The sequence below is a fragment of the Nicotiana tabacum genome, chromosome 15 (assembly GCF_000715075.1).
Source record: "Nicotiana tabacum cultivar K326 chromosome 15, ASM71507v2, whole genome shotgun sequence".
Lineage (NCBI taxonomy): Eukaryota > Viridiplantae > Streptophyta > Magnoliopsida > Solanales > Solanaceae > Nicotiana > Nicotiana tabacum.
In genome coordinates, this window is record NC_134094.1 from 114268467 (window position 1) to 114285716 (window position 17250).

Below are 17250 nucleotides of genomic sequence, written 5' to 3' on the forward strand. Positions count from 1 at the left end.
AAGAATAACATGTAAACATGTATGAAGTAGATACGCTCGAAGCTTCCTATTATCTTTTTCTTTTTTAAAAAATAAATGGTTTATATATTCTCAAATTCGAACTTCGAGAATGAAAATTTTCTCCTTAAAATATTTTACTTTATTCTATAATAAATCTATAATAACGCCAATTCATTAATCGAATCAATATATTTTAGATATCGAATAAGTTAAACAAAAGGGAAAAAACAACTATACTCAGTCGGGATTCGGTAGAAGCACGTTCAAAGCGCACTCTCAATTTCAAAGTACGAGAGTGCATAGTATTTTCTTTGTTTCAATTGTTTTACGATTTTTGTTTGTTAAGCATTATTTGATTAATTTTAAATTTAATAAACCTAAACTTTCTCTTTAGAAATTAAATGAAAATTTCTAAAATATGTAATTAAGTTAATTATGTTTCAAAATGTTCTCATAATTTATTTACTTCAACTCTCTGCAAGAAAGAAACAAACATTTTGGAACAGAGAAAGTAACAAACGATAACTTACACATACAAATATTTAAAATCCTAATGAACTTGACACTCAAATAATATAATTATAAAAATCACACAATCTAAATTAAAATTGCACGCTTCCTTGGAACTTGACAACGTTTTCTGTTTTTTATTTGTTTGTTACATTCGCGAATTTGGATTCACAACCCTTCTTTATCCTCTTTTAAATAATGAAAAACAAAATTGGTTTTAGCATCATGATAATTATAAGATTCAAATCCAACGAATAAACAGATAAGCAGTCGCCCATTATTTATATTAACCGCATAATAAAAGAATTAGAAATCATTGCTAGTCTCCAACGTAACTGACAAAAATTATGAAATTAATTTTTTCTTCCTCTTCTTCGTCGTTTTCCTATATTCCTCCGGCTATAATCAAACATGAAATAAATACAATCCAAAATTTTAAGGGGTCATTTGGTTCAATCGTTGCATATCCCAGAATAACCCGTAGTTATCTCACCTTCTATATGGGATAGCTAATCTCACAATTTTAGTGTAAAATTTATCGTGGGATTAGTAAATACCTATAATCAAACATGAAATAAATACAATCATAAATTTTATCTCGAGATTATTTATCTATGTCCCATGTACCAAACGACCCCTTAATTTCTTTTAAGACAACGCAGCAAAGCTGACATTATAGTGCACAAGCGCTTACATTTTTTGCTTATATATATAAGTGTTATGAAATAAAAGTAATTTAGTAAAACATGAACAAGAAATTGAGATAGAGAGAAGGAAGATATTTTCTTCTTCAATTGTGTGTTCTTTATCTATTACAAGGCCTTTATATAGACATGAAAAATGAAGAAATATGTCATTAAGCATTTGAGATCATGGAGGAAGATCATGGGGAGGTTATGGAGTTACAATCATTATTCCATAAGTATTATAGTAGTGAAAGTTATGGAGATAATGGAGAAGAGTAGTGAGCATTACTTCTTTGGTGGTTATGGACATCCACCATAATTCAAGATTTTATAACACTTCCCCTTGGATGTACATAGATAATGTGCCTCGTTAAAACCTTGCTAGGAAAAAACCTTATGGGAAAAAAATCCTAGTAAAGGAAAAAGAGTACACATATCATGTAATACGCATTGCTTGCTGCCTCATTAAAAACCTTGCGAGGAAAATCTAGTGGGATAAAACCGTAGCTAAGGAAAAAAGAGTATAGCGCGTATTTGCCTCCCCTGATGAAAACATTAATTTATTTCACCTAGATGATGTGTTCCGATCATGTATACCAACTTCTCAAATGTTGAGGTTGATCATATTTCGTTGAATGGAATCACCAAACTATCAAGCGAACAAATTTATTGAACATCTATTTTACCGTTTGATGAAGATTGTGTCTGATAAAGAACTTTTATGAAATATATGATTCATTCTGTCTCCTTCAATATATCCTTCTTTCAATTGAGATAAGCAAACATCATCGTCTTTACTATTATTGGAGTCTTCTCTTCAAAGTAAAGTCACACACCGGTTGTGTGTTGAGTGACTTGATTTATCAGTTGCTAGTATATTGACATTGTTGAATAAGTATCAACAATTGATTTTCTTGTGAAATAATAATATGGCAGTACCCTCACATACAAATAGATTGTTTGGAGAACGAACTTCAGAAAATGACTGCATTTACATAACCAATAAAACTTTGGCAATATTTGTTAGAATAAACAAATCTATATCAAGGATTCCTTTTGCAATATAATCCTAATAATATTCCAATATCTTCATATATGAATAAAACTATATCTTTCTTGCATATTGTTGTGCTCATAGTTCTAGCAAGATACATTAGTACACCAATTGTACTAGACACAAAAACAAATCATGTACGCCATAATCGCTCTAATTCACATAAGAATTTTCTGAAGCTTTATTTAATAAATTTCTTGGGAACCTTAATATGCTTCAGAATAATTTAAATTCTTCAATGATTTCCATTATATGCATATCAAGTTTTTCATGTATTGCCAGATTAAAACCTGAAATGACTACATCCACCATAGGAGAACATGTCTCCATATAATCAATGTCGGGATATTTACAAATCTTCTTATGTTACAAGACGACTTTATGTCTATCGCCTTGACCTTTTTCGCAGAAGAACATATTTATACCACATTGGCTTTATACTTTCAGTTGCTGGGACTATCCGTCCAACTTTATATTTTTCAGGTGAAGTCAATTTTCATTACGTATTTTTCATTTGGCCAATCATTTATCTATCCAAATTTTATGACAGATTTGAGCTCAAGATCCTCGTCAATATTAATAATATTGAGCGCTATATTATATTGACAACATCGTCGACGATCATTTTATATCAGTTCCATTATTACCCATTAAAGACATAACTTATTGAGATCTCTTTATATCATTATTTTCAGGTACCTGAGCCTCTCCCATGAGGTCTTATGAAGTTTTATGTCGTGGTACTCTTCTGGAGTACTTGCCTCCTTATTATGACCATCTTGAACATTTGCTCCTCTCCTTCTTCAAGGAGTTTTATTTTTGGAACCGATTAGTCTATTACGCTTTATGCGTGCCATAAAATTTGTCAATCAGGGACGTTATTCTATTTGGAGAATTAGCAGCTGAAATATAACATTTAGCTTTTGGTCAGCAAATGCGTCTGGAAATAATTTGCAAATAAATTATCACTTGAACTTCAAGTTCATATTCTCTTGTACGAGGATCTAGATGTATTCATAATAATTCATTCCACGTATCAATTTCTCAGTTGCTCATTTTTTCCCCCCTAATGTTGGGTTCAACAATACATTTTCTAACCTTCTTTGGGAACCCATCTTTGTGCATTGTGGTGGAATAATTAAACTATATAGCACAACTATATTTCTAAATGAAAACTATTGGGTTCCTAACCCTGAACCGATTGTGATAGGGAGAACTTTTCATAATTTGGCTAGATGCATACAAGTGTTGCTGTATATTAAATAATACATCTCATACCAAATTTTATTTTGGGAGTTTTATTCTCATAACCAATGGTTTAGCTTTAATTGGAGGCAACAAATTTTGCTAAACCAACTTGGATTTAAACTAATATTATCAAGATAAATCATCATAATTTATATTATGGAACTTTACTCTAATAATTTGAGCAAGTAACCTTGCAAAAGTCAAACTGCAAGTTGAACAAATGCACATGTGACCATAGAATAGATGCATCTATTAAAATCATATAATAATAAACAGTGCACATGGCAGGTGACTGGGCCCATATATTTATCACCTTTTATTCGTTCCGGAAATCAAGGGATTCAATCTCAACCTTAGCTGGTATATCATGAGTATAAGCAGCACAAGAGAATTCTTGAAGAATCTTCTATTTCTTCAATATATGTGAATTCTCAATTAATTTTCGCATCATAATTAAACCGGGATGGCCAACCGATCATGCCAACTAATATTTGTTTCAGTAAACCTCTAGTTTACTTGTGGCATGTGATTCTATCATCATGCTTATACTTGTGTAGTACAAATAGAAAAAAAGTCGGGTAACCTTTTATATTTACTCTGTATAATTATAGTAATTTGAAGATATTCAATCTTTCTTTCATTTATAGTTTCAATATGCCAACCATTTTGGCTTGTACATTTGAAACTCAAAAAGTTTCTTTTGAGACTTACTATAATATTAATGTCATGAACAATTTTACCCATCTGGGTAGTACAAATTAGCTCTTTTGGAGCTCATAATTAATTTTGTACTATAAGATCTCTTGTGACACCATCCATATGGTGAATGTCTCATTTACAAAAAAAATCATATCATAATATCATGGTCAAAATCATCATAAGCAAAATCATTTCTTGCTTTAATTTTACCTTTAATAACTTTTATAAGGCATGCCAAAATATTTTGGTGTATCACATGTACGCGACTAATGATATATTCATGTAACCACACAATAATATTTATTCTCTTTATTTCACTCAAACCTCCCTTAGAGGTGAGTTGTATGGTATTCATCCAATCATGCATTGCATGTCTTTATTCATTATTTTTATCACATATTACCACATTCACCTTTAAGAATGGGTCTGCATTCTCAATGCTTGTCATAAGTCACATTCTCTTCAAGGAATGAATCATAGTCAGCAATGTGCTTTATTAGTTTTTCATACCAATTTGATGGTAAACATTGCCTTCACATTTTGAAGGACTATTTTGAGAACCCTTATTATTCTCCTTTTATAATCATAGTGATGACTATTATTATTTTGTTCTTTGGAACGCCCACGTTCATTGGTCAACCACTTGTCTTCATTTAGATTTATTATGCGCTGCTACCACATTCACTTCAAGAATGGAGCAAATCAAGTGGGACGCGCTTCATGCCTTTTCATGAAAAATATATTATTTTTCTTTAGTCATCATTATATCATCAATATAGTGCATTGGGATTCAAACCCAATGCCTTACCCATATAAAGGCATGTTATGCCATAATGAATTAAGACTCAAACCCAACTCTTATCATCATGGAGCATCAGGACTTGCTCCTGATATCTTACCCTCATGGTGCGCTGGGAAATGAACCCACCGTCTTATCCTTATATAACGTTTATCACAAATTGTCTCGTTCACTTCAGGAAATGTAACATAATTCTACATAGCCATAAATTCAAACTTTAGTAAGTTCAACATAGCAAACAGTATCGTAATAAATAAGTGAATTAAAAATGATAAGAAATATTATCAATGAAACTTTTGATCCAATACATATTTGTGTACTAATATACAATAGGTAAACTTATCAAAATCAAATGGTATCTTCATTCGTGGCCCGTGACCGGAAGATTTTAATTTTTTTTTAATTCTTCTTCACAAGCAGTAAAAACATTAATCTAGATAAATAATATAATTAAAAGAGATATATATGTCAAAACAAGAAAGTATGTAACATATATTGCATTGAAGCCAAGAAGACAAGTAATCTTAAATATTAGGACGGTTAAGAAAATTTTCTAACCGTTTGAAGCAATTCAGAAAGTAAGTTTCAATAAACACTAATCATCACACTAAATGTTACGTCAAACTCAAAGTGACAAAATACTTGGTAATTGGACTTAATTCTTACTGGTTAACGTGTCTCAATAGTTATTAAGCTCAATATTAGCAATATCCTTTATGAACTAATATAACTAACTATTGTATCAATCAATTCCTTTGCAAATAATTAAACATTCTAGAACGTATGCTTAGTGAATATTAAAAACAAAACATGTAGGCAATACATAAAATTTTATTGGTCAGAGAGTCATGTAAGAAGAGAAAAGTTTAACAATTATATATATATATATATATATATATATATATATATATATATATATATATTAATCTTATGGTGGGGTCACTTTCTATTTGATAAATTAAAACCATTAAGGCATCAACCAAATATTATGATTAGATTCTGCATTATATACGGAACAAATGATCATTCTGCTTTGTATGATTATATAGAAGTGATTATAATCACAAATAAAACTTAAACCAGGTTTCACATAAAAATGCACAACTTTAAAAACAAGTACCTTATTCCGAAGAGAAAAACACAACTTAAAAAGAGTTAGCAAACCAAAAAGGGGATAAAATAATATTGGAACATATCACCTGATTTGCTTCAATGAGCAGCACCATCAAACAGTTCAATCTCAAGGAGAAAATCAAATTCAATTTGAAGGCAACAATAGAGACTGACTCGTGCTGATAACATGTTATGAAATAAAAGTAATTTAGTAAAACATGAACAAGAAATTGAGATAGAGAGAAGGAAGATATTTTCTTCTACAATTGTATGTTCTTTCCATCTATTACAAGACCTTTATATAGGCATGAAAAATGAATAAATATGTCATTGAATATGTCATTAAGCATTTGAGATCATGGAGAAAAATCATGGGGAGGTTATGGAGTTACAATCATAATTCCATAAGTATTATAATAGTGAAAGTTATGGAGATAATGAAGAAGAATAGTGAACATTACTCCTTTGGTAGTTATGGACATGAAACCCAATTCAAGATTTTATAACAATAAGCATTATATTCAAGACGAAGAATCTTTCTTTATTTTTTCCAAGGAGTAGACCGATTTCGCGAGAGCCCATGCACATTATATTATAAATGTAATGATTAATCAGTACTTTTTTTGGATTAATCGGCAATGTCTGAAAAGTTTTTGACTGCAGTGCGTCAGGCTATATTTCTCATCCTCGTAAAATTGGTGTGCGGTTACTATAACTAGGTCATAAAGTCATTATAAACGTTAACTGAGCATCAAAATTTATATTTGACCTCAAAAACTAAAAGGAAGAAAATCTTACGCAAGATTAGGTTAGTGTATGAACATAAAATTGATTAAAACTTGAAACAATGAGTTTTTTAGAATGAGATAAAAAATGATTATTTAAAAATTAAAATTACGTTTGAACATACATTTTACTTGAAAAGAGTTTAAAGTTTTGAGAGCAAAAAACTTCAAAAACTACTCTACAATTGTTTTTGGGATTTGAAGATTTTGTTTTTAAAATCTGCCAAAAATGATTAAATCGATAAATAAATAAATAAATAGATATTTGAAAACAATTTGAAAAAATCTCGTAAATTTTATGGTCAAACGGGAGCTATAAGTCTGCTAAGCCACTAGGGCTTGGGAGACAAAACATATGAAAATTGTTCGTATAACACGAACCAAATTTTGGGAGCAAGCGAGAAACAGCTGCTGCAATACCAGCAACCGTCCAGTATTTTTTCTACCTAACACCTATTATCCCACTACAAAATTCTGTAAAATTTCTTCTCTTACAATTATGCAAAACAGTGACATTAAAATTCCCTTTAAACTTGGCAGGTTTGTAATTGATCGGAACCATGCTTTTGATAGTATCCCCTTAAACATTAGGCAGTTTCAACTCTAACAATATACTTCAAATCCTCCACAGTTAAAGGGAGCGAATATAGATTGAGACACAGCAAAATGCAACGATAGCAGATACAAGCTCATGCACAGAAAACCAAAATATGCATTTCATGAAACAAGTATAGCATATAACAGCAATTCAAATGAATTTGTGAGCTTGACACAACACAGAACAATTTCAAATCCAAACACCAATTAAATTTGGTTGTAGGATGCACAGTGATGTCATTTTCATCGTTCAAGCTGAACAGACTTACCGGGACGAAAATCTACACAGACAATCTCAGCACACACAAGTTCAATTATAGCTGCCATTCAGCAAGGGGTCTATACAAATCCGCACTCCATTCATCCTATGCTACTCATGTCCGGCTTTCTTTTGATAATAGAAAGACGCACCAAATCCTTTGAAATATCACTTCTGATAGCCAGGAGGAGGATAACCGGAAGGAGGATAACCAGCAGGTGGATAGGCAGGAGCTGGATAACCTTGTTGAGGAGGTGGTTGACCATATGCTTGTTGAGGAGGTGGTTGACCATAAGCTGCCCCATACGCTGGAGGAGGATATCCAACAGTTGGTGGGTAAGGCTGATCTAGTCGTGACATGTGCTGCACTGGTGGCACCGCCATTGGTTGAGGACCAAACTTGCCATCTCTCTTGTCCATTTCAACCTTATGTTGTGTCTGCAATGCTCATCAACCACAGTAACCTCAGATGTAAACTATTAACTAGGGAACAGTAAGCTACTTACTGCAGAAAGCTTACAAGCTCCAGCTACTTGTAAGTTCCTCTTTTCTTTTTTCTTTTTTTTTTGGATGAGTAACCTCGGCTTTTGACTTCATATTATCACGAATTATTTTTACCACATCAACCATTGTAAAAGTTTTGTTATGTCTATATGAGAAGCATTTCATGTTTGATACATTGATTTAAGTTTCTTGCTTACCTGCATACAGGCACAAACCCTGCAACCAGAAGATGCAGAGCATATTTAGGAACAAAAATTTGAAATATTATACATAAAGATAATATGCACGAATAGAGCAAATATAGAGAAGCTTACGTGCAGTAGACCATGTCAGACAAACATGATAGCAACTGAGAAGCTTCCTGGATCTCTTCGCTTCCAACAATCATAGCCACAATTGAAAATATGCAAGCAAGTTGTTGGAGGCAGAACATGAAACCCTAGGATGAAGGAAGAAATGTGTTTAACCAAATGGCTTATAAATTTACTTAAAACCAGTGAAAATGGGAATTTGGAGAGAGAGTTTACTATAATGCAATTATCACATTGAGTTGTTTGTATGTTGAACTCATCTTGCAACAAGAAGCGGGTTGAAGCAACTGAATTTCCAAAGCAAAGTAAAACCTGGTAGTTTTAAATATCGATTAGCTGACCATCACATCAGAATATAAAAACAGATTTTTTATAAAGCTGCAGTACCATCAAGGCAATTAATAACTTTATACTTATAGCTAGGAGACCTGGGAAATGCACCACAGGCACTGCTATCCAAAAGGTAACCTTACTGATATTCTAAGGAGATTGCAGATCAAAACGGCACATAAAGTGTCTCAAACATACAGCCAACCAAAATAAGTAGATACCATAGGATATGATAAGGTTTGAAGTCCTTGATGTGTACATTCAGAATGATAACTTATCGCCAGCAATTAGAAAATGCTTGCAACAGGGCATGTATCGGAGTCAGATAGAGACATGTATAAGAGAGTGGCAATATCTTGATTACTCCACAATCATCAGTGTAGAGTTGCGTCACCTACATAAAATAGTATTTAGCAGATGGGGTGAAGTTTCTTAGCCGTTTCATTTCACCAACTTTAAAGTTATTAAGAGCCCGTTTGGACAAAAGAAATTTTTCACTTTTTTTCGAAATCAGCGTTTGGTCATAAATTTTTCAATTTTCACTTGAAGATGCATTTTGGAATTTTTCGAAAATTTGAAAAACTCCAAAAAACTGTTTTTCAAAATTCACTCAGATCACTCACAAAACTTCAAAAACAACCCAAAATTATATTCATGTCCAAACACAAAATCTAATTTTCAAATACCATTTTCACTTGAAAAATTTTTTCACCTTTTTTTGAAATTTTCCAATTCTTATGTCCAAACGCCCACTAAGTACATAATAGTCCATTAATTTGGAATTTCCTATTGACCATCTAAATTCTTTTCAACCCATTTAGCAGTGAATGAAAGAATCCATCCTTGCATCTGATACTATGTTATTTTACTATATAATTTTAGCCATGAGAGAGAAATCTAATGACTGTGCAGCAAAACATCAGATTCAACTCCTTGCTTCCAAAGAATATAAAGCCATCTCTAACAATAATATTGCACATGTAAATAACTAAAAGAGGAAAAATGAAAATGTATTGAAGACTTGATTTTGACACTACAAGATAATTTCCTAATGTAGTTATCTAGTAGGATACGGAAAGTAATAATTCTCTTAAAAATATTCTAGAATATCATAGAATATCCTACAATATTTTCCTATTTAAATACAAATTTAGCAAAATGTTAACCTATAATTGCATTAAATTTTTATATTTTAACACCCTTAATCTCAAATAGTGGAAACCAACTTGAGTTTGCTCTTTGAGTAAGAGAAAGTTGCTTCCGAAGACCTGCAAGAGAAACTGCAGGAAAGATCCAAGTTGCTTCTGGGATGGTCGTAAGAGAAAGAGAAGAGAGCAAGGTTTCCTGAAGAAAAATGGCCAAGCAGGTTTTCCACAAATTGGTATACATGGTCTTGTAGTCGGTCATTTTCTTATGTTGGTAGTATATGGCCCTTTGCTTCCGTCTGTCTTCATCGCATTAAGCCAACATAGACCCCATAGTGGTTTCAGTGATTGATGGGTATAGTAATAAAGGCTTCCTGGCATTGTAGACACTAGAATGGAGGTATTCCTTTATTGTCAGAGCGGCGCCATTCACCTGCAGAAGAGAGGGATGGTGTCCATTGCCTAAGGGAAGAGGGCATTATGTAGGCTGACAACCTTTCATAGGTTGTTTCGAGGGCACCAGTCACCTAAGAAATGAGAAATAAGAGATGAGCCGCATCGGATGCTTGGGAAGAGATGCCCAGTGCAAAACACCGGAAGAAGAGAGTAGTAGTATCGAACACCGGAAAAAAAAAAAAAAAAAAGCAGAGAATGTCGATCGCCAGAAAGATGAGCAGCACCAGAAAGAGGAACCGCACAAGCTGTCGAGGAGATGAGCAGAGCCGACCATCACAATGAGGAGCTAAGCCAATCACTAAGAAAGAGGAGGACATCGACAGCCAAAGCAGACAGCGTACGATTGTCTACTGGTAGGTGAAGGTTGTGAGTCTACCAAGATCATAGAGACTAGATACCATGTAAAGAAATTAAAGAGAGAAGAAAAGATGTATGGAGCTCCTTATATGAAGTCTTGATCAAGAATAACAAATCATACTTAATAATATTCTAGCACTTAAACTATCACACAATATTCTCAAATTAAGATACAATGGATTTAGACCATTTTAACATATAATTACAATAATTTTCTTGATATTTTAGCAGTAAACACAAAAATAAAGTGAACCAACTTTCCACTTACCTCAGTTGCTAAACAAAATTCAGGACAACGACTTTCTCCACACCGACCACTGCAGGGCATATAACCCGCACAACATGTATACCTGTGACGGACAGAAAATTTCGTTATACCAAAGCTAGCACCATCAGAAATTACTTAAAGATAAAAATGGTTTACCTTGTCATATCACCGTAGAGAGCCCGTTTCCGAAGCAAATATGATGCACATGGTGCACTGTAATTTGAAATTTTAGTAATGCAAGTTACATAACGTATTAAAAGGACTTCTTTATTTAAGTAACAAGAGGAAAAAAGTAATTACATAATAGAAGAACAAATATAGCAGGAATCCAGTTACAAATGTTATCAAGAAATATCTTGGTATCTAAACACATGCATTGAGGGACATCCCTTGAAATTGATCACGAACCTAATGAGTGATAATTACTTTTATTAGAACTTCTAGATTACATGAATGCTAGTGTATCCAACAGCGAGATAAGTTTTACAAAAAGAAAAATTAAAAAGCACCAGCAAACTGGGATTAAAACCAAATACCATCACAAAATCAGAGGAAAACACCCTTCACTATTTCCTGCTGTTCAGTACATTTAGAAATTAGAAGTGTCCATAGTAGAAGCACCACCCAGCAATCGCTCATATACCCTTAAAACCAAGATAGTTTCCAGTAAATCAGGCCCCTCTTTTGACAACGGCAGCAGCCTTCCCCCCTCCCTTACCGAACCAAATCTGAAAACTGTGGTTCCAAAGCTAGCCTACAGTTTTTAAACACAAATGCTATGGTGATTAACTAACGTGCACCATCTTTTACAGTATTTCTATTTTAACTTTCTGCATTTGATTAACAAGACAGGCATGGGTGCTTGCACGCATGCAACCAAGTTGCAAGCAGAGAGATAATACAGGCTACCAGCCGAGTCAGAAAAATAAGGAAATACTTTAACTTTAAAAGACCCTTCTTTAGTCTGCTTCAATTTCTGTGTATACTTGAATCATTTGGTGCATCACTTTGTTGACATTAGAGAAGAATACAACTGATATAACTTTGATAGGTGTAACTTATTTCAAATCCTAGACACAAACTCAATTTCTAGAGTGAGGTATCTGATAACCAGACTACCAGCTAAAACGGATTGTACTTTCATCATCTCTCATAGTACATTAAGCTATACAAGGCATCCTTCTACTTGGATGTGTAAAGCTTTTCCTCCACCTATCACGCAATCAATTGCATTTTCTACTATTACGAATTCCATTAACCAAATTCTGCAGTCGTTTGTTTGAGATCTAAAAGGAACAATCATTGTATCAAAGCTTGCATTGTTTAATCCCTTGGTTGGTTATTATTTTTCATATACTCTCTACATGATTCTGCATAACTATACAAAAATACTTTTTAACAAATGCAAGGAGGGTTCAGAATAGTATCTCAATCGAGAACTTTAAAGTTAAAGTGTTTCCAATTATACAAAAGTGTCATTCTTTTTGGAACAAACTAAAAAAAAAAGAGTGCCATATAAAATAGAACAGAGGGAGTACAATCTTATTACTATAATTTGTACATATCTTGTCCTTGAATGAAATGACCCTACCCTAAGGGTACTGTTAAGGGATTTAACAGGAACAGGTTCAACTCTAAACTAAATCCAGCTTATCTAACAGATAAACATAACTATCTAAATTGAAGTCTTCATCCCACAACTTTTTCTAAGCATCCAATATAACTCAAGTCCAAGGAAAAGACAAGAACTAAGTCAAAGCATCACAAATCCTATCAGCAAAACACTCGTTCCTTCAAAATCAACAATCAAAACATAAAATTCTCCAGCTTAACGATATATGACTACCAGAAAATTTCAGTCCCAAGACGAAATCACACGAATTGCAGCAAATAATTTCAGAAATAAGCATAGATCAATAGATCAAATCAACAACATTAGATTTACTTTATAAAAAAACATACACATAAAGACATACTTACCACCACAGGGAAAAACAGCAATCTGCAAAAAAGGAAACATGAAACGTATAAGGAAAACACGTACATTAATTGGAATTAAACACAGAAAATCTGAGATAGGAATTTACAAGGAGTGTCAGCTTGCACAGTGCGCATAAGATCAGTGTGCCAGAGATTACGATAATTCTGGCGAACCTGCATCTTATTCAAATACTCCTGCGATGCCATATCTGCGAATACTGCTGAAGATTGAGAGAAACAGTAAAATCAGAAACCCTAAATAAAAAAATAAAATCTACTTTGTTAATCAATGAATGGGAACAAGAGTTTTTGCGAATGAGAACTGAGTCAATAATATAGTCGATAAAAACGAAACTGACAGGTCTTCGACTGTTGACCGAGCAAAAAAGTTGGGAAGTTTCCTGTACCAGTTGGCAATGACGTTCGAAGTGGGTTTTGAAAATTCAAACCGTGAAGACGACGTTCTCTTTCTCCCTTTTATCTATGCTTCCCCTTTTTTGCTTTTTTAAGTCAAAAGTAATTGGAACAAAGAACAATGGAAAAGCCGAAAAGCAAGTGGCTGAAAGTAAAGTTTATAGTGAAAGAAAAGGAAAAAATAAAAACAATTTATTGTTTGTTTGTAAAAGGTGTTTTTAAAAAAGGATAATGCAATAATCCTCCTCCCCAACATCATGGGTGACTATAAAATTATGTAATTAAGAATAATAAAATAAGAAGTTTTAAAGTTAAATTATTTTTAAATATAAATAAATGACACTTTTTTCAAAGTAGAAAATATCGTAAGATGTATTATAAATTCGAAGTAAAGAAAAAAAAAATTAAGGAAAGAAAAAACTTCTTTGGGCATGTCTAACAGAGAAAAAGAGATGTATCTTTATCGATTTTTAACAGAAAAAAGGTAAAGAAAGTGTTTGCCCCAAAACAGAAGTTTGGTACCACCTATATTTCTGGTTAGTGAATTATTCATTTGATCTTAGATTAAAATGGGTCATAATGGGTAGATTGAAAGAATAATTTGGTAAATGTCTATTGTGCAATTGATGTTTGGTGACTCATGAATGTACAATAACTGCAGCGAATTGTGGTTTATGAATGGTGAAATAAATATAACTTGGACTGCCTTCAGCACTATTGGAAGTTGAAACTTGAACGCAAGATTAGTTCAAATCTTGAAACTTACAATTTTAAGAGAAATAATAATACATCAACCTACACTAACATTACTCATCCCAAATATGAACAAGCAGAAATTACTGAGATATGAACAAACTGAGATAAGTACAAAAGTTTTTGCCTGAAATATCTGCCAAATATATACAGTGCAGCTTGTTTTCTTATGATCAAATTGTACAAAGAAATCAAACAAGTTTAAGATACTACATGCATCTCCAAAAAATATAGTGTCACACCAAAAAAGTGTCTCAGCAGCATATCACAACGGGTAAATTCTAGCAGTAACTATGGCTTCAAATCAGGAGTCACACAAATGCTTCACATAAAGATTTCTTGACATTGGTAGAGAGCTTCAGACATACATCTATCAACCATGTTGTGTTAGTGTATGCCGTACACAAATATCATGTGATTCTTACGCGCATAAGAAGGAATCTCGATTGATTTATGAACGTGTGTCTATATGAACGACCACATAATGCTCTATATATAGGCAAAATACATAAAGACCCCGAAAACATGTTTGAATACTTATAATACATATCACAGTGTGTATATACATACATGTCTTGTATTCATTGGTTTGATGTACACATCGGATGTGACACATGATGTGGGTAAGTTTTATTTAGGTTATACCTTGCTGTTTTCAGTAACAAGTTGAAGACAACTGAAGATGGAAACCACCAAAGGATGTGGTGCAGTGGATGAGGCTGTCCCGCCTTTAACAGAGGTCTCAGCCATGGGAATGGATAAATCCTTGGTAAGGAGCGCTTCCCCCAAATTGGCCATACGCGACGCGAATCCGGATTTGTCGGATTCCAATGCGGGTACCGAATACCAGATGAGAAATCAAAAAACAAAAGATGGAGATTCACTAACAAGAATAATGTGTTAAGCGATTTGTTCTATTTCTCCTATTTAACTACTTACAGGTTTTGATCTAGTTGAATGACTGTTTTGGTTTATAAAGTGATTTCTTTTCCGTGTCAGGATACTTTAGTTGTTCTTCACTTAAAGAAATTGGTATTGTTTTTGCTGTTAGTACTGTAGCTTATGGGCATGTACCACTGCACATTGTGAGTGAATTTTATTCCACCCTAATAGCTGATGTGATAAAAAAATAATTAAGCAAAAGATGGGCCCCTTTCTTTTCTCTTCTTCGGATTGCTTCAACCACGCCTTCTTTCTCCTCCTCCCCCTTTCTTCTTCAGATATTATTTCATTCTCTTTCTTCTTTTTTTTCCCTACTTGCTACAGTTAGTGGGCGTTTGAACATAAGAATTGTAAAATTCCAAAAAAAGTAAAAAAAAAGTTTCAAGTGAAAATGGTATTTGAAAATTAGAGTTGTGTTTGGACATGAATATTATTTTGGGTTATTTTTGAAGTTTTATGAGTGAAATTTTTTTAAAAATAGCTTTTTGAAATTTTTCAAATTTTCGAAAAATTTCAAAATTTATTTTCAAGTGAAAATTAAAAATTTTATGGCCAAACACCGATTTCAAAAAAAAAAAGTAATTTTTTTTAATGCCAAACGGGCTCTTAGTCATCGGTGCCCCAAAATTCGAAAGATTATCATGAATCCACCAATCAACTGCCCAAACATAGAATCTTAGGCTTAATTTTAAGTCCAGTGGTTCAAATTAAAAACCTTCGATCATAGCAATAAATGGTGTGAATGAATGAAATTGTTGGTTCCATTGAAAATTTTGGCTGAAGGTGTCATTCTGGATTAGTCACGTAGCAAATATTGGTTATTTTGAGTGGTTTGGGGTGTTGGTTTGGGTATGAAGCTATCGGTGACCACTGGGTCTCCGACGATCTAATTTTTTCTTGTTTTCCTAATACATGTCTTCTTTTTGTGTAATTTTTCTATCTTGTATTGGTTTTCCCTTTTGCTTAGTATTTTTATTGAAGCATTTTAATGGTTAATTAGGATTATTAGTGTAAAACTATGAGTAAGAAAAAAAAATAAAGAGGAAAGTTAGAAGATTTCTGACGTGACACTAACATGGTTTAGGCGCGGCACGCGTGTAAAACACACTACTAGAAATTCAGTAAAAACCGTCCAAAAAAACCAACCAAAGTAGGTCAGTAATGGCCAATAACTGTTCAAAATGCGGCCATTAATGTGTGGTCGGTATTTTGCAGGTCGGAAGGGCATACCGACCAAAGTTGGTCGGAAATTACCAACCAACTTTGGTCGGTCAATTAAATTAAAAAAAATTGCCAAAAAAACCGACCAATGTCGGTCGGTATTTTAATTATGTAATTAAAAGATGCACCATCTGGGAATCGAACCGGGGTCTGTACTGTGACAGGATACTATTCTACTACTAGACTATTGGTGCATTTTGTTTCAAGACTGTCTTTTATTTCATTTATATTTTTTAATTATATTTTGGCACGAAAATAACCGACTAATGTCGGCCGGTTTTATTAAAAAATAAAATTACCGACCAATTGCGGTCGGTTTTTTTAATTTATTTTAAATGAAAAATCGACTAAAGTTGGTCGGTTTCTTGAAAAATAAATTTCGTGGGACTCAAAAATTATTTACCGCATATTTAACCAAAGAAAACCGACCAAAGTTGGTCGGTTTCGTAAAAAAAAATAAAAAATGAAATATTTTGAAAAACCGACCGACTTTGGTCGGTATTTTGGCAGGTGTTTTGACTGGTATTAGTATTTTAGGGGGGAAAATAATTCACTCCAAATATATTTAGGGGGTAAAAAATTACCCGTTTAGTTTAAGTGTTCAAACATATTTTCTGGACAAGTTTAAAGGGGTCTTTATGTATTTTGCCTTATATATATGATATAATTTTACACAATTAAAGGTACATGCCCTAAGATAATCGCGGTTTTGCCTGAGCAAATAGTGGCATGGTACAAGAGAGATCACATTCTAAGCTAGCGTTTGGCCATAGATTCCCAAATTTATTTTGAAAAATTTACTTTGGGTGAAGTTTGGCT

The 17250-nt window shown here is 33.1% G+C and overlaps 1 protein-coding gene across 5 annotated transcripts; it reads right to left on the reverse strand.

Annotated features, from left to right (window-relative positions):
• Positions 1–7586: 7586 nt before the first annotated feature.
• LOC107779997 (uncharacterized) lies at positions 7587–13649 on the reverse strand. 5 transcript variants are annotated; one of them, XM_016600500.2, is made up of 9 exons: positions 13509–13649; positions 13209–13322; positions 13102–13123; positions 11278–11334; positions 11122–11203; positions 8782–8877; positions 8569–8693; positions 8452–8470; positions 7587–8188 (listed from the first exon to the last, which is right to left on the reverse strand). In XM_016600500.2, the coding sequence occupies exons 2-9, from the start codon at positions 13306–13308 to the stop codon at positions 7919–7921; spliced, it is 771 nt and encodes a 256-aa protein (XP_016455986.2). In that variant the 5' UTR covers positions 13309–13322; positions 13509–13649; the 3' UTR covers positions 7587–7918. The 5 variants fall into 5 exon arrangements, with proteins under 5 accessions (XP_016455986.2, XP_016455991.2, XP_016455988.2 ...); XM_016600505.2 differs by having other exon boundaries at positions 13209–13319; positions 13509–13628; XM_016600502.2 differs by having other exon boundaries at positions 13209–13319; positions 13461–13602.
• Positions 13650–17250: the final 3601 nt, after the last annotated feature.